At 41.1% G+C, this 24,384-nt stretch overlaps 1 protein-coding gene across 1 annotated transcript; it reads left to right on the plus strand.

Annotated features, from left to right (window-relative positions):
• Positions 1-9,941: 9,941 nt before the first annotated feature.
• LOC134466276 (C-C motif chemokine 3-like 1) lies at positions 9,942-10,933 on the plus strand. The gene is made up of 4 exons (XM_063220177.1): positions 9,942-10,067; positions 10,319-10,415; positions 10,653-10,730; positions 10,853-10,933. The coding sequence occupies exons 1-4, from the start codon at positions 9,983-9,985 to the stop codon at positions 10,893-10,895; spliced, it is 303 nt and encodes a 100-aa protein (XP_063076247.1). The 5' UTR covers positions 9,942-9,982; the 3' UTR covers positions 10,896-10,933.
• Positions 10,934-24,384: the final 13,451 nt, after the last annotated feature.

The following is a 24,384-nucleotide window of genomic DNA, read 5'->3' on the forward strand; positions in this document are numbered from 1 at the left end:
TGTGAAAGCGCGTGTCCTACTTACTGGCTTCCCCCACGGAGGTCAGGGCGAGCAGAAGACAGAGGAGAGCACAGAGAGACAACATAACCTTGGCCATGTCTTCAAGTCAGGCAAAGGCAGACGCTTCACACACAGATGACTGCTGGATGTATGAATGAATGAGCTACAAGTTGCTCTTAGATCAGAAGGCTGATCGATAGATGATAGGTGGCACCTAGAGATGCAGCGGTATAAGTAGTTGCTATCGGGGAAAATCCTGCCTGGTCGGGTAAAGTTTCCACGGGGCAAACATCAACCACATAAGCCGCAACGTAGGCGTGTAAATTCCTGGTCTCTTGAACTGCCTGATTGACAGCTACGGCTGTGTGTGAGATAAGATCAGTAAATATTTGACTTGGTATGTTACAATTGTATTATTTTTTTATGATGAGTATTGAAGTATATTTTAATGAAGTGATGCCAAAATGGTAGATTGCAACATTCATGGCAATAGTTGGTAGTAGTAATTTCTAGATAGGCCTAGTACCTATTCATGGAAATATTGATTGCTCAAAACACATATCGGTAATAGGGTGATTCTCCAAATACATTTGGCGAATATTTTGAAAATTAACTATATATATACATACCTTCATACATAATAGGTATTTTATTTCACCCACGTACTTGACTTATTAAAGGGAACTTGGAAAAAATGAATCATCACAACCGATATATTTCATGAGAGGAATAAATATGTTTTGATTTTGTGATTTATGAAGTTTGTTGGTTGCAATTTGTGATCATCTAAAGCTATGGTAAAAGATAAAAGACTGCTAGCTAGCATGAGATTTTGGAGGAAAAGTGAGGAAATGTCATTTCCACTGCTAATTCCATGATGAAAATGGCATTTTCTTGTCCTGGTCTGGAAAAATACCAAAATTGTTGTATTAATTATCTAGCATGATCGCTGCCAACATCTTCAGTCATTGTCAGAATGTGAATACTAAGTATACCAATAGTTCAGTTTTCACGTTTCCTGAAATTGTCCAGGTCAAATTACAATTGGAGAATTGCCCAATTCCCTCAGTTGTAGAGTAACAGTTATTGTTTATATTCAACATTTACGAATAGGTACAGCACTCTCTCAATATCACTCAGCGACTCAAAATGTGTGTAGATTGTAATCTATCTTGTGGTTTGTGTATTTGGAGCACTGCAGCAGGCTTAGATGCTTCACAGTCTTGTCATATTTTGCAAGCATTTTGGAAAATCACTTGTTATTTCATTCCATAGTTGTGATGATAAATCATATTTTAGTGTTTTTAAATAGTATTTCAGTATTTGAATAGTTATAGGATATTTTAAAGACATTTAAGGTCAGCTTACAAAATTAAAGACAAACAAGTAAACATCTGAGAGCTTAAACAACTAGCCTACATTATCACAGAAAATACTAAATTACCCTAAATAGTAAAAAAAACATGTATGCTATTCTAACTTAGCTAAGGAACTCTGTAAATAATAAAATCTGAAATACAGCCCGGGTCAGAGTGGGATTCGAACTCGCAAACCCTCTGATCTTCAAACCAGCACCATAGCCACTAAGCCAAGCAACTGACTGCATTGTTACCCAGCAAGACGATATTTTAACTAAAAGTTTTCAACAACACAGTTTTTTGTTGAGAATGAAACCCTTAATTGACAACACCTGCTCTGGTTCTGGTCACTGATAGTGTTACGCCGTTAATGCACTTATGCACAATGTCATTCCAGTGGCTTATTTTTTAAACTGCTGTTATTCAAAAAATATAGAGTTGCCAAATGTTTCTTGAAATATGTCAGTGTGGGCTTTATGTGTATTTGTGGAAGCTACTTGACATCTTAATTTCCCTCTGGTTATCAATAAAGTGACTTTACTCTGTTCATTGAGTCACACCAGATGGGTGTTTATTAACCAGTTTAGTGTTCTGAGTCAGGCCACACAACACTTAGGCCTGATAATAGCATGTATTCTATTCTGTCGTATCCTCTCATGACACACATCCACTGTCATTTGGGTGATTATTCTCAAGACTTTTACAGTCAAATGAAGCTTCTGCAATAGCATGTTATAACAGACGCAAGTGACAAGTAAGAGGAAACAAACAAACCAAAATAAACAAGGATGGGGGTAGAGGACGTTATCAGACTCACTTTTTCTAAGTCTTTAACTCAGATTATTATATGGTTGTGACGTCATCTGTCGAATGCTCCATTCATTTCAACGGGGCCCCCCAACGTTCGGACGTCTGTTATTTTTCGATAACGGACGGGTTGGTCTATAACAGACCGCTGTCAATGGCAACAAGACTTTTCACTGCTAAAGCGACTTTTCAACAAGACTCTAATCAGCTGCTGTGATAGACAGCACCCGTTGTCCTGGCTACCGCTGTCAATGGCAACAAGACGTTCACTGCTAAAGCCAATGGCTTGTATACAAGTCAGTGGCTAAAGCGAATGTTTCATATCACTCCGCAGGGGGTCCGGTCTTTTGTCACTCTAATCAGCTGCTGTGATAGACAACACCTGTTGTCCTGGCTAGCCTACCTAGCTGTTGCCTAGCGGTGTTCCACAGACCACAACGGCACTGTTTTGTTTTGCGCAGCAACAATCTTAACATTAAATAGGTCTAAAGAAATGTCCCCGCATGTGTGAATCATTTAAGTATATCCATAATAAGCGGGTTAACTTTCGGCGAGTCGGTCGCTTTGTGGAATAGCAGCACTTCAGAGAGAACAAGACCCCTCCGCTCCGCGTCGGGGTCTAAAGATTCTCTCTGTGGTGCTGCTATTCCACGGTAGCGACCTTCTCGCCGAACGTTAACCCTTACGTAATGCACAGTTATCAGATTCACCTCTCTTAGTCTTTAGACTGTGTGTGTGATGTGCAGTGTTATCAGTGTAGAGCTTGTCATAATCCTCATTGTTCCTCATGGGAAATCCAACAGACGTAATAAAGACCTTTTGCCCTTTTGGCACGCATGCACGCAGGCACACACACACACACACACACACACACACACACACACACACACACACACACACACACACACACACACACACACACACACACACACACACATTACAGAGTAATAATGACACTCATGTTTCAATCTATGAAGTTAGTTGTGTTAAAATATTACCACTCATGTTTTTAAAAAAAATCATCACTGTTTAAGATGTGTCAGGTTTTATTTTTGCATCTGTAACTGTATTGTATTCCAATTGAACCTTCTGGATGTAATGAGAAAAGTTTCAAGAGTAACCCATGGGAAACTAGAAATGCCCTCGGACAGTGCAGTTCAGGAAGAAACATGGTCAGCAAGTGATTTGTTATTTCAGAAAATAAATAAGTGAGTAGGTAAATAAATGAATTAATAGCCTAAATAAATAAATGAAATGAAACCAACCGAGTTGTACAGTTGCATTATGTCAATATTATGACCTACTTTTTACAGGTTAGCAAACTGGATGATGATGTGCAGGCTGACTTACCAGGGACTCTTGGTAAACCCTTTACAGATGAAGGCCCTCATGTTGAATAAAGAGCACTAAACACGAATCCAAACTCCGAATGAGGGACAACTGAGGCGATGACAAGAGTGATGACACTGTAACAGGATCATAACTATACCTGATTATAGATTTAATATTTTTGAGGACAGCAGTAAACCATTTTAAAGGCTTTGATCTTTGGGGATCTTGGGGCCTCTTATAGAAGCTAGATTTCATTAAACGATTGAGATAAAATAAAAAGCAACTAACGGAAAAAAAAATCTAGCTTTGAGCAAGACAGTGTGTACGTATTTGAGTACCCCAACCACATTAGTAGGACGATCAGACTGCTGCCATTTTTCATTGATTTCCTCTCAATTAGTGTTGTTTAGTTACAGTAGAGGCAAATACTGTGAGTGTAATTAAAATGAAATAGTATGTATACTGGCAATTTGGAGTTTAAACATTTAAATGTATCAACCCCCCTTCTCCCCCACCTATATCCCCCCAACCACTTCCACAGTAAAAGTAGAACATGCACATCAGCATTTTCCGAGCCATCACATCACCAAAACCCTGTCATGAGAAGATGTGTGGGTCTGAGGGGGGGAAACTGCACTGTAAAAAGTCTTATGACCTATTTTGTGGTATAGCAGATTCACTTGCTCCCTCTGATATGTACCCCGAAAGCAAAACCATGCTCTTATGACCTAGAAAAGGCACGAGAGTTGGTGTGCAGTGATGCAGTGATGCGGTGGTGAACCTTTCATATGAACTCAATATTCCCGTCATTGCCACTAAAGAAGGGCATGCCAGTTTTTTTTTTAATTTGGATCAGATAATTTATTTTCTCATGACCTGACTTTGTTTACAGTAATCTCATTTCATGGATTGGTACTTGATACTTAACAATTGTCAGACTGGCTGTTTTGCGTATAGGCCCACACTACATCAATAAGGTTACAGATTCATATCTCTCTGTCTCTCTTTCAAACACACACACACACACACACACACACACACACACACACACACACACTGTCACAGACAAATACACACACACACAAACACAGACTTGGCACTTGATACTGATTCCAAGTGCATGTACTTTGTTGTTGTTTTATGTACATAGAAAGTCTGCGTCTGTTGCACTGTCACACACACATAAACATAGTCAAAAAGACACACTCAGGCACGCACACACACACACACAAACGTGTGTGTGCGCGTATGTGTGCAGTATGTGTAGATTACTAGAGTTGGACTCCACCGTCCCAATACACGCGACAGAATGTCACACTTCCTCACCACAGTAGATCAAGATCAAGATAACAGGAGCTCATTCATTCAGCACTGACTCTCCACAAACCCGTGTGCTGAGTACTACCCTGTACATCAGTGGTTCAAAACCTTTTTGAACAAACGCCCCCTTAACCTCATCATAATGCCCCCCAACGCCCCCTTGACCTCACCATAAGCCCCCAAACGCCCCCTTTTGTGCTCCTACACATCATCCTACAGCCTTGCCTGGGCCCAAGACAAAGTCAACTAATAGGGCCCTCACCAAGAACATGTAATGTGCAATATAATGAGGACCCAATTTTAGGCCCCAACACTTCCTGTGCCTGGGACAATTGTTATCTTTGCCCCCACCAACCCCACCCTCCCGCATGTTGGCTTCCCAGTCTACATCTATGACTGCAGCAGTCACTGTGTGCACTTAAGTAAAACTGCAAAACTGAGGTACAACAACAAACCAACAAAACTATTCTTGGGTCCTTTTCTCGATTCTTGTCGTTGCTAACCGTCTTAAAACCGTCTTAAGACCATCTTACCATTCCCTTGGATTTAGTGGTGAGCGTCGCTGTCAAGAGAGAGTTGAGTCGTTCGTACGAAAGACTTTGCTAACGACGATAGCATAGAAGCTTTCGAGAAACGAACCCCAGAACACCATCTAGGCCTACAGTACATGTGTAAATCTATGACTGCACTCCCTACACACCCCTAAGCAAAAACGCAGTACCTACGCAGAGCTCCAAACCGGGTAAAATTACTTTAAAATTAAAATGCTCTTGTTGTCCAGCCTAAGTACATTAGTTTTAGGTAGATTATTAACAGGTGGCTATTTTGTTACGTTCAGTTACCACACTCTTTGCAGATCAATCCATTTCAACAACAAATGCAATTACTGCATTACTGATGTGGAGGGCAGATTGTCACTATCGGCTCCACAGATGACAAAACTCTCGTCACGTGGGTCTCATGACAGAATGGTGTCACGAGTCACGACATGAGTGTCATTTTCAACACTATGAAAGCAACTAGCAGGTTTCTTTGCTGGCTAACAGCGCTGGCCAATAGTCAACACCCCAGCAGCACTCAGATATAAATTACCTCCCTGTTTCCTGGCCAGAATAGATAAAATATTCAGTGCTGACTGTACAGTGACCAATTGGAAGACTGTATTACAGTGAGTCAAATAAGTATTTGATCCCTTGCTGATTTTGTTGGTTTGCCTACTAACAAAGACACGATCAGTCAATAAATGTTATGATAATATGTATTCTAATATGGAGAGACAGAATATCAAAAAGAAAATCCAGAAAATAACTTAAGTGAATATACAGTGTCCTCCATAATTATTGGCACCCCTGGTTGAGATGTGTTAAAAGCCTTAAAATAAATTCAGTGTTTATTGCAGAAGAATACTGTCGCACTGAAAATTGTAGGAAAATGTAGCCTTCAACTCAAATGAATTGTAAGAAAATAAAAAAATCCCTGACTGAAAAATAATTATTTTTCATTAAATCACCTGTTCCACAATTATTGGCACCCTTAACAATTTCCAGGAAATAAATATAATTGAAGCATTTCTGTCATTTCTACAGTAGTTTACAAAGTTTACCAGAGTATGTAGGAACATTTAATTAGTAATTCATCACTTCCTGTTTCCCTGGGGTATAAATATGACGTGACACCGAGGCCATTTCTCTTATCCACTCTTAAACATGGGAAAGACAAAGTAACACAGCATACAAGTGAGGCAGATGTGCGTCGACCTTCACAGGTCAGGCAGAGGCTACAAGAAGATTGCCACTCAACTGCAGCTGCCCATATCCACTGTGAGAGGAATAATTAAGTTCAAAACAACTGGAACAGTGGTAAACAAGCCTGGACGAGGACCCAAGTTTATTTTGCCACCACGCACAGTGAGGAGGATGGTAAGAGAAATCAAAAGATCTCCAAAGCTCACTGTTACAGAATTACAACAAATGGTAGCATCCTGGGGTCACAAAGTCTCCAAATCAACCATCAGGCGCTGTCTACACGCCAACAAGCTGTTTGGGAGGCATGCACGGAGAAAACCTTTCCTCACTCACAATCATAAACGCAAGCGTCTGGAGTTCGCCAAGCGGTATTGGGGCTTCAACTGGGACCGTGTGCTTTGGTCAGATGAGACCAAGATTGGGCTTTTTGGCAACAAACACTCTAAGTGGGTCTGGCGTACCACGAAAGATGCGCATGCTGAAAAGCACCTCATACCCACTGTGAAGTATGGGGGTGGGTCAGTGATGCTGTGGGGCTGTTTCGCTTCCAAAGGCCCTGGGAACCTTGTTAGGGTGCATGTCATCATGAATGCTTTGAAATACCAGGACATTTTAAATCAAAATCTGTTGCCCTCTGCCCGAAAGCTGAAGCTGGGTCGTCACTGGGTCTTCAGCAAGACAATGACCCTAAACATATGGCCAAATCTACACAGAAATGGTTCACCAGACACAAAATCAAGCTCCTCCCATGGCCATCTCAGTCCCCTGACCTCAACCCCATTGAGAACCTGTGGGGTGAGCTGAAGAGGAGAGTACAGAGGAGAGGACCCAAGTCTCTGGATGATTTAGAGAGATTCTGCAAAGAGGAATGGCTGAAGATCCCTCTTTCTGTCTTTTCCCATCTTGTGAAACATTATAGGAGAAGATTAGGTGCTGTTTTGTTGGCAAAAGGGGGTTGTACAAAATATTAACACCAGGGGTGCTAATAATTGTGACACACATTATTTGATGTCAAATAATTATTTCTTTATGTGGGATTTTGTGGTCCAATGATATCAGGGACAAGATTTTAGACCTGAACAAAGATTAAATGGGCTGCAAAGCCACAAGAAAGAGACTGGGTATTAATGACCCAGCTGTTGATGCATTTCTTCCAAAATGTGAGGAATACAAAATGACTATCCATCAGCCTGTCTGGGGTTCTATACAAGATTTGACCTTTTGTAGGGATTTGATAACCATGAGAACAGAAAGAAAGCACCCTAGACCTGTACGGGATGAACTAGTCAATGATATCAAAGCTACTGGGACCAAAATCACTGAGAAAACTACTGGTAGAACTTAATGCCACAGAGGTTTAAAATCCTGTAGTGCACACATGGTACCTCTACTTCAGAAGGAACCTGTGCAGTCCCACCTGAGGTTTGCCAACGGACATCAGGCTGGTTTAGGATATGATAAGGAGGTGCTGTAGTCAGATGAAACCAAAATCAAGCTGTTTGGCATTAACACAATTCAATGTGTTTTGAGAAAGAGTACTGCTGTCTATGATCCCAAGAACACCCTCCTCACCATCATGCATGAAAAGTGGTATCATTATGGTTTGAGGGTGTTTGTCTGGCCAAGGCACAGGACAACTTCACATCGTCAACGAATGGATGGAGGGAGACATGTAATGTGCAATCCTGAGTGCAAACGTTCTTCCCTCCACCACTACACTGAAGGGTGGGCCATTTTTGGATCTCCCAACATGACAATAATACACAACATACAGTCAAAGCAACGAAGGAGTGGCTCAATAAGAAGCATATTAAAGTCGTGAAGTGGCCTAGACAGTCTCCAAATATTAACCCTATAGTAATTCTATGGAGAGAACTGAACCTCCCATTTGCCAAGCTACAGCCACAAACTATTAATGTTTTGGAGATAATCTGCAAATAAAATGGGCAAAAATATTTTCTACTATATGCACAAACATTTTCATCAACTAAAAGAAGCATCTGACACAAAGCACTTTATCTTCTTTGAGGGGTCAAATACTTATTAGCCTAAATTAAATACAAATAAATTAAAATATATTATTTTAAGTTATTTTCTGGAATTTCTTTTAGATATTCTGTCTCTCCATGTTTGAATACATATTGTCATAAATTTATAGACTGATCATGTCTTTATTAGTGGGCAAACGGGCAAAATCAGCAAGGGATCAAATACATATTGGACTCACTGTATATACTAGAACAACAGAAAAAGTGATCCACAGCTTATTACTGTGCGTAGTACCCTCAGGGCAGGATTAGGCCTTTGATGTGCTTCAGAGCAGCTTCATCAGTCATACTGCTTTTCCTTATAGATACTTCACCTCATTTTCACTTTGCTGCGGCTAAATGTATTTTTGTACGTGTGTGTGTGTGTGTGTGTGTGTGTGTGTGTGTGTGTGTGTGTGTGTGTGTGTGTGTGTGTGTGTGCATGCATGCGTTCCTGTATGTGTGTTTGTGTGAACCATTGTGCCGCACCATTTATTATAACACCAACACGTCTTGGTTTACTGTAGGCTATAACGCACATGTCACTTATTTATTATTTGTTGTATGTCAGCTAGTCATGTACTTTCCTGCTCTTTTACTTTTGATACTTTTAAAGTTTTATCTTGCATCAGTGTAGCCTTGTAATTTAATTACAATTACAAAATGATATTAAATGTTGTGAAAACTTGAATGGTTTCACAAAAGCCAAAATGACACAACCTCACGTTTGGCTGTGTTTACTCTAACGTGCAAACATGTCGTGCATTGTTTATATAAAAACAATGTAATATAATTGAACAACATGTTGGCGTACTAAAATCAATATTAAACCATGATGCTATGTGATGATCGGAACAGAACCGCAAATACCTAAAAAGGGGTCAAGAACTTTCTTTGTCACCATGGAAGACCCCGAAGAATGGTTTAATAGGTTCTGTGATTTAAATTTCCTGTATACGTGTAGAACAGTGGTTCCAAAACATTTTTCCTTGCGCACCCCCTTGTACATTTCAATGTGGTTAACGCACCCCCTAAGCGAATGTTTTAGTGTACTTAAGTTACGGCCACTCAAATATGCCTTCACTGCACAAATCATTGTACGTTATGCAAGTAATTTCCAATAGACTTGGATGTTTCTTCAAGCACAATTCACCATACAATTACAAACTACTTAATTTTCATTAATGCTGTATAAAAACGCACATATCCGCCATTGCTCTATTCAGCTCGCGCACCCCCTTGTGGTAGGCCACGCACCCCCAGGGGTGCACAAACCCCAGTTTGGGAATCTCTGGTGTAGAAGGTTATAAAGCTTGCTAGGTGTGATTCTCCTCACACCGCTCAGGGCTGAAGAGAGAGAGTTCTGTAGATCGAGAGCGCAGCTCAGAGAGACATGGTCCAGATTCCTGTTCCTGCCTTGGCCCTCATCATTCTCATCACCATGGGGCTCCTCTACAATGAAGCAGACGCACGTCCAGGTGCAACTATTGTCCATCTGCCCGTCTGCCTAACTATACGCTTGCCCGCCTACAGGATCTGACGGTCTGTGTGTCGAGCTGCCAGTAACAGTCGCTCTCTCTGTCCTGTCTCTCTCTCTCTGTCCTGTCAGTCTGTCTGTCTGCTTGCCTGTCCCTCAGTATGTCTGTCTGTCAATGTATCTGCCACTGTGTTTATCTCCATTGCAGCCAAGTGTGCGTGTGAATGACACCATCCTCTGACTTTATTTCAGCTTGCTGCACCCAGTACTCCAGTTACAGGGTGCCTGCGAAATACGTGAGAGGATACCGTATCCAGGACAACAAAGTCTGTCGTCTCAAAGCCGTTGAGTAAGTGGCATGTTGCTGTGTGAAGTGCTAACACATCAAAAACAGATTAACAGGATTAACATTATGATTTAACATTATGCTTATTATAATAAAAAGGCAAGGCTACATACTGTAAGATAATGGATATCTCTGTACCTGTGTAGCCTTGCCTTATTGTTTCATTGTGGAGCTGCATTAAAACACACCTGGCAAGGTGGCATGGTCAGACTCTGATGGGATCCTCTGTTGTCTTTTCAGACTGATAACCTCTAAAGGCAGGAAGGTCTGTGCTGATCCCAACCAAGACTGGGTGATGGAGATTATGGTCAAACTACCGTAAGTACTGTAATTTTAGTCATTCATTGCTCTAGTTTGCTCATTTTGTTGTTGCTTTTTAAAGTCACATGTTCCCAAGCTGGCCAAAGTGTAATATGGAATATGTGTTTCTCCTTTTTCAGGGTTAAGGTAATAAACATGAGGACTCACAAAACCAAAGGTTAACCCATCAATGGACTGCAGGGCAAATGCGCCTTTGAAAAAAATACTGTACTTCTCTCATTGTCCAAATCTTTTAAATGTATACCTATATTTTTTCATGCTTTTTCATTGCATCAAATAAATTCAACTGAAGGAAAAAAAACTTGTGGTTTCATTCAGATTTCATTTAGACTAATGTTATATTTATATGTATATTATAAATGCTTTTAGTAAGCATCAAAATAATCAATAAGACAACCAAAACATACATTCATACATACACACATAGCTAAATAAATAAATAACATAGGCTACATTATAATTATTATGATTAAATAATTCTACATACACATTAATGCTGGGCACAGCCTTATCTACTGGATGACAAGAATGTGAGGAAACATGATCATAGTGATCAGACATCCACAACCAACTCACTGATTTTTTTTTCAATTGACCTGAAAGAACTGATTGTATTGCAGAGCAGGGAACGTCGAAAAAGGGAAAGTTTTGTGGTAACATGAGGAGGAAGTACTGTATTGAATAGGCCAATTTTACCCATGCAAATTTAAAAGTTAAAATTAGCTCCAAATGATGTTCTATGATGAGGAATTAAATGATTATGGAAGGTTTTTATGGGAAGTTATGGAATTTCCCCCTTTTTGTTAAAGGTGTGTACATCTAAGAATATACCTGGTCACAGTTATGTAGGCCAGATATGTTACCTTGGTACAAAGGCATACAGTATGGGGATCAGGGGGATATTTGCAGACAGTACACTGAAATCTTTAAAATGGAATATTGTACTTAATTTATTATTATTTTTAAGGGTAGGCCTATTAAACTACATAAACATTAATTTCTCTTTTTAAAAAAAAATAACAGACTAGGGAGAATAATACCTGTGTTTGTGTGTAGGCTATGTGTGTCGTGGGTGCAAGTGTGTCAAGATGAAGTGTGAGGAAGAGCTGTGCTATTACAGAGCTTAATAAACATACGTGTATATTAATTCAGACAAGTAGAAACAGTAACATGAGAAACTAAACTTGTTCTTGAACTTTTAACTGTCTGACAGTTAAATTATTACTTATCACAGCCCAGTTTTACCATTCCAGTTCTACGTGTTTGTGCTTGTGTGTGTGTGTGTGTGTGTGTGTGTGTTTGTGTGTGTACAGATAGTAATAAAGATATAAAATCAGTCCAGCTCGTTCTGCCACATGATACTCATGACAACTCTGATTCAGCAGGATTTGGTGTGCTGTAAACTGTATTCTTTCACTTCATTCATGGGAACCTAATATCATTCCATATACTAGCATATCTTTCTTATGCAGCATGGATTAGGCATCAGATAGACAGACAGACAGACAGGTAGACAGATAGATAGTTACGTAGGTGTGGGAACAGTATCTCTTAAGAGCCAGAAAATGCTTACTTGAACATGGCAGGGTCTTGTGTGCTTTGCGCATTCTTATGTGTGTAAATATTTAACATAGGTGCACTCAAGTGTGGCGAAGGTCACATCACTTAGTGCAACAATCCTCTGCAAAAGTAAAAATAGATTATGTCTGGATTTTCCGTGCGCAGTTCTTCCTTGTTGTGTGTGTCCGCAGCTCATGGCACTCGATGTCAAGACTAGGGGTAGGAAGCTCGTGAGGGGGGTGAAGGGAAATTCACACATATCATGGAGGATCTGGAAAACCCGCTACCTGCCACTTCTAAAAACTTTCCACATGAAGAAGAAGTATAAAGCTGCCTGGGGTAGAAGCCTCAGTCACACCACCAAAGGCATCTGACCTGACCTGAAGAGAGAGAGAGAAATAGAGTGAAGTCAGAGAAGAGAAGACACAGATCACACTCAACATGGCCCAGATTTGCGTTCCTGTGCTCGCCTTGATAGTGCTCTGCACCATAGGGCTCAACTGCAGTGAGGCTAAGACTCTTCGTCGCCGAGGTAAGAACCAGTCTGACTCCATTGCTTTTGCTATTTTCCCCTTATGAGCATTGTTTTTATCACTGATGAGTATGATTACTGGTGTTGTCATGGCGGTTGTTTATTTAGTTTTGTGGGACATTTGTGAGTTAATGTAGCAGACAGTACTGCTGTATGAAATCATGTAGCTACTGTCCTGCTTGTATTAAATGAAAGTGGTGACTAGCAACTTATCAGTGGCTTTTCTCTAATGCCGCAGGTTATCATATCAGAAACTGTATACTATATTGTATGAACAGCAAACTTTAGACCTCTTTTTGTAACGTCATTAAAAATAATGTCAATTTAATTTTCAGGTTGCTGCACAATGTACACGGATAAAACAGTACCCATGAAGGCTATCAGAGGATTCTCTATCCAGCCCAGCAATGCAAGATGCAGATTGGATGCAGTCATGTGAGTATATGATTTGAATTTCAAATATCCATATAGCTAGAAAAATGATATTTATGATATTTATATGATATTTATAACTTGATTCTTATTGTTTACTTATTTTTCTTGTTTTGGTTTGTTTTGTCTCAGTTTTCACCTTCAGAACCGCAGGAGCATCTGTGTGGATCCCAAACTGTCCTGGGTGAAGAGTGCCATCGAGACCCTGAAGTAAGTTTCTCTCGGGCTCTCAAGCATTTGATGATGCCCAAAGATGCATGGTAATGGTGTTGCTGTAAACAGATGTAATATTTAGTCACCCAATTATCTGTTTGTTCTGCACATGTCATAACTTGCAACTATTCAAACTGCTTTTACGTTTAGACTTTTATTTTTTGAACCAATTTCAACTACTGGTTACAACTAGCCTGTATGTTAACTCTGTCTATAAAATTTGAATGCACCATACAGTAATGTAGGCCTACATACTATGTTTTGCATTCTTTCTTTTTAATGTATAAAGTTTTGTTGAATCCGGTGTATGCTAAAACCAACTCATGTTCTATTTTTGTATTTTGCAGTTCACAGATCGAAGAGATGCAGCAGCGCAAAAAGCAGTGATTCTATCATCTACCAAGATCACTTCATTCCTATGCCTTCATGTCTGTCTAAACAATTTCACATTGAAATTACAATAAATTGTGGTTGTACACATGCTTTTTAAACACACTATTAATATATACATTTGTATATTACAATGTTTGTAAGTGCTGTGTGAATTTTTATTTTTTTAAAATAAATGCTTTTTTATTGTTTCATACCTTCGCTTGCCATTCTCTAAATCTCTTATCTCGTTTAAGCATGGAAAGTCCTTGTCTTAAGTCCATAACCCATTTCAGATAAGAGGTAGCATGCAGTGGCTGGGTTGCCACTCCAACAAGAACATATAATAGAGGCTTATTGTGTACCACACATGCCACAGTTAATAGGAGAACCAGTTACACAAGGTGTTTATTCCAAATGCATTGACTGTGACATCATCACAGAAGGAGGAAGTTAGATGTATGACCGCGACAGGCAACAGGGCAAAACAAACAACACACTGTCATTCAATAGATAAACAGCTACTAAGGCTGGGTCGCACCACCGTGGTTTACACTTGAATCTACATTTAATCTCGGTTTACTTTTTAGTTGGTGCACCAAACTTAAACTTAAAAGTTTAAAAAGGCTATATTTATCTCAAATCTCGGGTTAAATCTAATCCATGGGTAGTATCAGATTTAATACCCCACTTAAATTTTGATGAATCTTGAGTCTGCTACACCAGTGATTTTAACACAAGGATAAACCTGGATTAATATACCTGTTTAATATAAACCACTCCTGGATATGTTGGTGCAACCCACCCTTAGCATTGTCTGTCTTTCTCTCTGTCTGCGTGCCTGCCTTTTTCTCATTGACACTCCACATACAACCACCCACCCTGCCATACACAAGCCTGCACTCACTCACACTCACACACACACACACGCACACGCACAAACACACACGCACACACACACCATATACAAAAGAATGTTGCTTCCGCTAAAAATTCCATGCTCAATGATGTCACAGTGTAAGCATGTAGGCCTATGTGAGGTGGATACGAAGTACTGGTGGCCTTATGTCACTACAAAGGCACACAGTCCACAGTGGGAAAGCCCCGTTCAGAAAGTAAAAGCCCAACCACGTTTAGTCCCTCCCTTTGCTCTCAAAGACGTAATATGACTAAGAATCAGCAGGGTTGTAGCCTAGTATAACCCATTGTGGATAAATAAATGAATACATTAAATAGTTAACTAAGATGACAATAGCGTTCCTATGCAGACATACACAAACAACACCCTTTCTCTATCCTTTTGTCCTGTCCTCTTTGTCACACTTGTTAATTTTGTCATTTTCTGGGCCCGCACATTAGTGTATAGGCCTATCAAGTTGCCACTTGAAGTTAACACATCAATCCCAAAATGCGGTCCTATTTGGCGTCCTCATTTCAGTTTTGTCCAGCCCACACCAGTTGCTCTCCAGCAGCCTTCCCACCACTACTACCACCAAAGAGGGTGGAGTAATAAAGAGGCTTCGAAACCCGCCCACCCAATGCAAAAGTGTGTGCTCAAGTTGGGTCTCCTAAGGGGGCGTTGTCCCCTCCTTCTTCTTCTATTTTTGAGGTGTTTGCACGAGAAGTGAGCTACCGCCATCTATAGTGCAAAGGGGACTCCATTAATTCTCAACCTGAGGACTCCGAAGGTCTCCTAACCGAAGGTCTCCTAAAGGGGCGTTCACCCGACAGAAAGTGGATACCAGAAATGAACTAGAATGACTTATCTCTGTCTAGAGTATCTCTGCTACCACCATGTTCATGCTCAATCAAGCTTGCAGCCTTTTAGATAAGAACTACAGTCTTCCTGCACTAGTAGGCTACCGGTAGGTCTTAATGTTATGAAATTAGGCTATGTTATGATCAGTGTGATTTTTTAAAGGACTATATTATTATTATTACTTGGGTGTGTGCGTGTGTGCAAACTTTCTCACATGAACCTTGGAAAATTGGCTCTGTAGCCCAGAGCTGGTGTGTGAATGTGTGAGCGCTTTGAATCAACTTCATAGTTGTGATACTGCGCTATATAAATACATATACTAGGCCTATATACAAATAGGCCTATATACAAATACTATATAAATACATGTATTGTAATCAGCATATTCCACCCACTTACCCCCCGAACACCCAGTCACCATCATGTGCCACCCCTTTAACACCATCTCACACGTGGGGGAACTCACTCACACACACACACACACACACACACACACACACACACACACACACACACACACACACACACACACACACACACACAGAGTGTATTCTACATACTTGCCGCCCCATCCCCATAGCCTGTCAAACCAGAAAACAAACAAGTCATACAAAATCTCAGCATGTGACAAATAAAATAAATCTCGCTGTGTCCTTGTGTCACAGGACGATTCAGATAAATCCACAACACAATATCAAATAATATCAAAGGTTACTTTTGCTTTCATTTAGACAGGCATGGAAAATGCTTAATCAACTGAGCAAACACTCCCCTTTACTTGCGTTGATAACTTTGAAAAAGTAGTTTAGAAGTTTGGAAAAGTTTCTAAAAAGTATATATTGTACCTGTGCTCTGTCACAGAAACACTAAACTAGGCCTAAGTTGAACTACAGCTACATCAACACTAGGCCTATGTGCTTGTACTCACAGGCAAACACCTGCAGACCTATGTAAAATGAAATATATTTGTGAACTGCTAATTTCTCACAGAGACACACTTTGATATGATAAAGAAAAAGCATATAGTTTATTGGGGGGGGGGTTGCTCAGTTGCAAATGGGGAGCAATAGTCTATTTATAAAAAAAATACTAGTTGTTGGCAGGCTTATGATTATGTCCATGGCATTGGTAGGCTTATGATGAAGTCAAAGGGGCATTTGTGGCTGTGATATGATACATGTACGTAAATTCCACCCGCTCTCAACCTGCTCGCTCGCCTCGCGTGGTGACGTAGCATCGTTTCCCGGTCAAATTAGCTTAGCTTAGCAAATGCTGTGGTCAAACAACCGTCTCTCTTCAATCACAAACACTGTATGTACAAATAAAAATGATGAAACAGGAGCGAATATATTGGTCACCTTAACCCAAGTGTCATTTATTTTAAAACCATCTGTGAAAAACGACCGGCAGATTTGACACCACCGAAATCAAAACAGCCTCCATTTTTAAATATCCCAGTACTGCTGGTGACGCACGTGACGTCATGGCGTTGAAAGCTCTCCCATTGGTTAACGTTTCGCGGTGCCGCTACATTTTTCAGCCAAGCTCAACTTTCTCGCCTCGCTCGCCCACCGCCCCCCACCCTCGCTTCCCTACGTCACCACCTCTCGCCTCGCTGCCGCGTCCCAACGGAAAATAATGGAATGCCACGCTTCTACCGCTTTGGAAGCGCCCATGTAAATCAGGCGTAAGAGGGTTGAGATCCGCTGTTAGCACAATGCAAATAGAATCTCCTCCAGAGGGGGGTGCTGTGGTTCTCAAAACTGAAGCTGTGAAAATCGTCTTAAAGGAGCACAATAGACCCGTTCAGAGTCGATGTTCTCATGAATGCGTGCGCATCGTTGACTCAAACACACCAGAGATATTGTGAGGATATAACGGGAGACTCCACTTTTCTGGGTGGTACTGCACTCTAGGGGAAGTGCAGACTCCATTCAGAAAGAACGGGCTGCTGCGCTCAGAGCCGTATCTCGAGAGCGGCCACTAGGAGAACTGCAGGCATGGGTAAAATCGAGAGTGGTGATTCTGTATGTAATACTGGGGGACAGTGCAGACACTAAAGAAAGAAAAACTGCCGTTCTGAAGTGTGTACGTCGATAAAAATAGAGATTCCAAAAAGTACACTTGTTATGCTATTTTGAAAGGGAAGAGGCTGTTCCAGGAGATGTTTGTTGTTACAAGACATTAAACTACTGACTGGACTGATGACATCGCCAGGAATACCCGTGTCCGTGGTGCCCACTGCATATCTGAGGTTAGCGTGAGCATCCGTTATCTTATTTCGGAAAAAAAACACCTGTCGAGTCTCTGTGCAAGTGAACGGAGCATGGGCGATTTTGAGGCAGCGGTGCGCACGCAGCCAAATTACGTCATACCTGTTTACAAACCCTAAAGGGGTCTATAGGCCTTTCTAAAAACGTAGTGCAATGCACTTCCAAGTGTATCAGCCTAATTAGTCACGCCCAGTGATTAGATACTCTTTATTAGTCACACGCCCAGTGATTGGATATTCCATAGAGTTCACCAAAGAGTATCCAATCACTGGGCGTGACTAATTAGGCTGATACATTTGGAAGTGCACTGCACTAGGTTTTGAGAGAAGCCCAATGTAAGATGACGTAGTTTGCGCGGTGCCTGTAGCATGCCTGTTTCAAAATCTACGTACACAGTCATGAAAAAATGCTGTTCAAATACCATCACTGTGAGAATGCTTTTCATTACGGAATGCAAGCAATTGATCTGAATACGGTATGTAAAGCTATTTTTCATATGAGAAGTGTTTCCCATGACACTCGTAGCAGGTCGCTCTGACAAAAGTTACATTTGCGGTTCTCTGACAGTGCACCGTGAAAGTGGTTGCGAAAGTCATTGTTCACTTACTAATAACTCAAATAAGCATCGGCTGACTCGGGACAGTGATTATTTAAACTTTTAATCCTACATCAACACTTACACTTCGCATAGTCATCAGCGCCTTCAGGTGGACATTAATATGAATGAGACAGGAAATAATGCAATCAAACAGGTAGCAAGGTAGGTGGCAAGCTAGCCTATAACATGGAAAAGTAGTTTGGCCCTGTACAGTTCATTAACCCAGTTAGACACGGCCCCTGTTATAAATACGCTGCTACCAGAATGGCAATGACCAAGTTGTAATGTATTACTAAAAGCCCTTTGCACTGTCATAATGGTGTAGTACTATGGTAGTAAAGTTTTTTTTCATCCAAATCACACCAGGGCCCACTCTTATTTCAGAGACTTCAGGACGAATTTGGTCGGTTTCAACTCACACTATGTAGTAGTTGGCCGTGGCAGATACACATGTGGCCTGCGTTATCTCTTTACCGTAATATTTTTAAGATTTTTAGATGTTTTTAAGATGTTTAGTGACTACGCCACTCTCATTTGTTAGGGTGAGAGAACCCAACCATCAAACACTTGATTTGACTTTCCCCGCAACAGGTTAGTGAATAACAAGAGATACAGCTGTCATACAATTTAGAGTTCTCTTTATTTTCTTTCAGTGATTCTCATCTTTTCTGTATCTCCAAAATCTGCCTTTCAGGCTCAGTCATGTATTTCATATAAATTCTGAACCAGTGCAATACAAAAGTGGCATTAGAGGCAATTACCAATAGTGACAATAATGTGCAAATTATGCAATTGCTTGAGAAGGGGACCAAACAGCAGACAATGCACTGCAAACACTGTTAGTAAAGAAATAAAACAAAAACACACAAAACTGCCCGTAGGCAAAGTCTGAATTGGCCACACACTTGTTAGTTAGATAATGCTACGTTTGGTCTCCCACTACAGCAACCAAAAACTGTTCCAAAGATCATTGGCGATACTGCCAGGGATTGCACTGATAATAATTGCACTAGCCCAAGAAATACACTAAATGTCATACATGAATCACGTTACACAAGCCCCTTCGTCTTGGATGTTAGAGTGAAACTTACACGAGCCCCTTCGTCTCGGATGTTAGAGTGAAACTTACACGAGCCCCTTCGTCTCGGATCGGACGTCAAAGTGAAAAGGTTGCACAGGATGAATCACTCACACAATAGGACAAAACAAAACAAAAGGTTGGGAAAAGAACAGTGATGCCCCCCTTCTCTAATGACACTGCATCAGTGTAGTCGAAGGCACCATCTCCTCCTATGTACATGTAACATGTTGGGTGTCTGCGCCTTTAAAGCGGCGCAGTACCCCAATGTTGCAGTGGTGCCTCGTGACTGATGGGGAACCAATCACTAGTATGCCAGTATTTGAAAAGCACGACACCGGCTGCGCAGTGGCAGATTTAATGGGTACGATAACTTGAGCAGTTGATCCCTAAATTGCGCACGGAGTTGGAGACCGTGGACCTTCACTCCATGGGGATGTGGAAGCCTTGGTGGAGTTGGTCTTTGGTCCTGATGTGCGGCTCTAATCCCGATGTGCTGACTGATTGTTGGGTCTTACACCCTTCATGTATTCTGGTAGGCCATTTCATTGTCTCCACTTAAAATTGGCTTTTTGGAATGATACTTAATTGGCGTGCGCATCTTAAATGCTGTCGTCACCCGTGCAAGTATCTGGCAGGTGTCTGGTTATCCCACTGATGACGCGCCGTTTGGAGGATCTCTATCTGCCTCGCCAGTGGTATGTTATGGCTACCATTAGAATCGATTATTAAGCGGGCTTGCGGAGCAAGGACCATGCAGAGCATGGCCCTTGCAGAGCAAGGCCCGTTTATAGTAATCTCTAAGTCCTGTTTTATTATTATTAAGCGGGCTTGCGGAGCAAGGACCATGCAGAGCATGGCCCTTGCAGAGCAAGGCCCGTTTATAGTAATCTCTAAGTCCTGTTTTATTAAGCGGGCTTGCGGAGCAAGGACCATGCAGAGCATGGCCCTTGCAGAGCAAGGCCCGATTATAGTAATCTCTAAGTCCTGTTTCTTTATTATTATTTATCGTTCTTGTGCAGGGATCTCCTCCTAGGCCTTTCGAGATAGAGACACCGTTCAAACACTAAAACGACCGGCTCGGCTTGGAGATCGCGTATACTAATAGGCTTTTCCGTGTCTCTTGTCGTTTTCCCGTTTTTGGCGATTTTGTGAAAGCCTGGGCCCCCATTGAAAATAGTGGTGGAACCTCCATGAACCAAAGTTCCGCCACTCTAGAGATTAGAGTGTAGGAGGCTTTTTCGGTTATAAAACATCAACACTTTCACCTAGAAGTTTAGTTGACGCGTTGTTAGCGAGCTCTATGGGATGTCTCCAAATTGTGAAAGTTTCATTTCCCAACTCCCAATACTTTTTAAATGGCAGGTTTGTAAAAAAAACAGGCCTGGCTCTATGGAGAATCCCAGTCTTTCGAAAAGGGCATTTTTCAAGAGATCAGCGCATGTCCCACACGGAGGTCCATTTGTGCCTGAAAAATTTAACCTATAAACTTCATTCAAAGACTGTTAGAGAGATCACAAGCATGACTCCGATCTGTGAAAAGGACACGTGCCAACTCCTTTTAGTTTTTTTACAACGATGTTGTAAAGACAAAAAACTCATTCTCATTTTCTCCCCAGTTTAGAACTCAATGCTAACTGTCTTTCAGTCAATCACAACAGGTGCAGCCAGTGAAGTGTTCCATTTCAACTGTCACTGTCTCAAGATTCTATTCTTAACGAGCAGGTGCGAGGAAGCATTCTAGAAGTCTATTGTTGAGCTCTGCATTGCAATGTAATATAGTCTTGCTGGACTGTGCATGACAGCTAGCTGCTTGGCTTAGTGGTAATGCATGCTGCTGGGTTAGAGATATGGAGGTTGAGAGTTCGAAGCCCACCTGAAGCCGTGTTGATTTTCAAAATTATATCATATGCACTGTTCCTTGGCCAACTTAAAATGCCATGCATCAATGGCAAATGTGCTGGATTAGAGATATGGAGGTTGAGAGTTCGAATCCCACTTGAAGCGATGCTGATTTTCAAAATTATATCATATGCAGTGTTCCTTAGCCAGGTTGAAATACCATGTATGTCATTAAGTATCGATGGCAAATGTGCTGGATTACAGATATGGAGGTTGGGGGTTCGAACCCCAGTCAAAGCCATGTTGATTTTCAAAATTATATCATATGTAGTGTTCCTTGGCCAACTTAAAATGCCATGTATGTCAATTAGTATGGATGGCAAATGTGCTGAATTACAGATATTGAGGTTGGGGGTTCGAAACCCAGTCAAAGCCATGTTGATTTTCAAAATTATATCATATGCAGTGTTCCTTGGCCAACTTAAAATGCCATGTATGTCATTTAGTATGCATGGCAAATGTGCTGGATTACAGATATGGTGGTTGGGGGTTCGAATCCCAGTCAAAACCATGTTGATTTTCTAAATTATATCATATGCAGCGTTCCTTGGCCGACTTAAAATGCCATGTATATCATTTAGTATGAATGGCAAATGTGCTGAATTAGGGATATGGGGGTTGGAGGTTCGAACCCCAGTCGAAGCCATGTTGATTTTCAAAATGATATCATATGCAGTGTTCCTTAGCCAACTTCAAATATCATGTATTGTATGTAATTTAATATCAATGGCAAAGGGGTTGGATTACAGATATGGAGGTTGTGAGTTCGAATCCATGTTGATTTTCAAAATTATATCATATGCAGTGTTCCTTAGCCAACTTAAAATACCATGTATGTCATTTAGTATATCCCCAAAACGCAGAGCTACAACACTTTCAAGATGGCTGAATCCAAGATGGCTGAATTGTTTGGCCCATAACTTCTGACTGGGTGGATGGAGTTTTTCCAAGATTTCTTTTAGCTTTGTTTTCTCAATAGTACTTTGTTTCATCTCTGCCCCCAAAGGCAAGCCCGCTTCCAGCATTTTCTGTGAGAATGCATTTCTAGTTATTATTGGTCTTGTGCAGGGGGACAGCAAAAATAGAAAATGGATCTCCTCCTAGGCCTTTCGAGATAGAGACACCGTTCAAACACTAAAACGACCGGCTCGGCTTGGAGATCGCGTATATTAATAGGCTTTTTCGTGTCTCTTGTCGTTTTCCCGTTTTTGGCGATTTTGTGAAAGCCTGGGTCTCCATTGAAAACTGTGGTGGAACCTTCATGAACCAAAGTTCCGCCACTCTAGAGATTAGAGTGTAGGAGGCTTTTTCGGTCATAAAACATCAACACTTTCACCTAGAAGTTTAGTTGACGCGTTGTTAGCGAGCTCTATGGGATGTCTCCAAATTGTCAAAGTTTCATCTCCCAACTCCCAATACTTTTTAAATGGCAGGTTTGTAAAAAAAACAGACCTGGCTCTATGGAGAATCCCAGTCTTTGGAAAAGTGCATTTTTCAAGAGATCAGCGCATGTCCCACACGGAGGTCCATTTGTGCCTGAAAAATTTAACCTATAAACTTCATTCAAAGACTGTTAGAGACATCACAAGCATGACTCCGATCTGTGAAAAGGACACGTGCCAACTCCTTTTAGTTTTTTTACAACGATGTTGTAAAGACAAAAAACTCATTCTCATTTTCTCCCCTGTTAAAGGCTCAATACTAACTGTCTTTCAGTCAATCACAACAGGTGCAGCCAGTGAAGGATTCCATTTCAACTGTCACTGTCTCAAGATTCCATTCTTAACGAGCAGGTGCGAGCAAGCATTCTAGAAGTCCATTGTTCAGCTCTGCAATGCAATGTAATATAGTCTTGCTGGACTATGCATGACAATTAGCTGCTTGGCTTAGTGGTAATGCATGCTGCTTTAGAGATATGGAGGTTGAGGGTTCGAAACCCACACGAAGCAATGTTGATTTTCTAAATTATATCATATGCAGCGTTCCTTGGCCGACTTAAAATGCCATACATGTATATCATTTAGTATGGATGGCAAATGTGCTGAATTACAGATATTGAGGTTGGGGGTTCGAAACCCAGTCAAAGCCATGTTGATTTTCAAAATTATATCATATGCAGTGTTCCTTGGCCAACTTAAAATGCCATGTATGTCATTTAGTATGAATGGCAAATGTGCTGAATTAGGGATATGGGGGTTGGAGGTTCGAACCCCAGTCAAAGCCATGTTGATTTTCAAAATGATATCATATGCAGTGTTCCTTAGCCAACTTCAAATATCATGTATTGTATGTCATTTAATATCAATGGCAAAGGGGTTGGATTACAGATATGGAGGTTGTGAGTTCTAATCCCGCTCGAAGCCATGTTGATTTTCAAAATTATATCATATGCAGTGTTCCTTAGCCAACTTAAAATACCATGTATGTCATTTAGTATATCCCCAAAACGCAGAGCTACAACACTTTCAAGATGGCTGAATCCAAGATGGCTGAATTGTTTGGCCCATAACTTCTGACTGGGTGGATGGAGTTTTTCCAAGATTTCTTTTAGCTTTGTTTTCTCAATAGTACTTTGTTTCATCTCTGCCCCCAAAGGCAAGCCCGCTTCCAGCATTTTCTGTGAGAATGCATTTCTAGTTGTATTCTCGCACCCGTTTCTTTATGCGCTTGTTGATCGCTTACTTTTGTCCGCAGGTAGTCCGATCTCATGTGCGTGCTTGCTGGGTCATCGGCTGCTGGCATACTGCTGTTTTGTTTCTGGACAGTTTGTGATCAGAGTGAATGTGCGCCTTGTGTGATTGATGCCCGTGGGTGAAGGAGCATTGCTCCCGTCTTTCTGTTTTGTTATTTTTGTTTACCCACTTTTGACCACGAGAGTGGTGTCTTTCTTTTGTCCCGCTCATTACCCGTGTCAAGTCTCTGGGTTCGTTATTTG

The sequence above is a fragment of the Engraulis encrasicolus genome, chromosome 16 (genome assembly GCF_034702125.1).
Source record: "Engraulis encrasicolus isolate BLACKSEA-1 chromosome 16, IST_EnEncr_1.0, whole genome shotgun sequence".
NCBI lineage: Eukaryota > Metazoa > Chordata > Actinopteri > Clupeiformes > Engraulidae > Engraulis > Engraulis encrasicolus.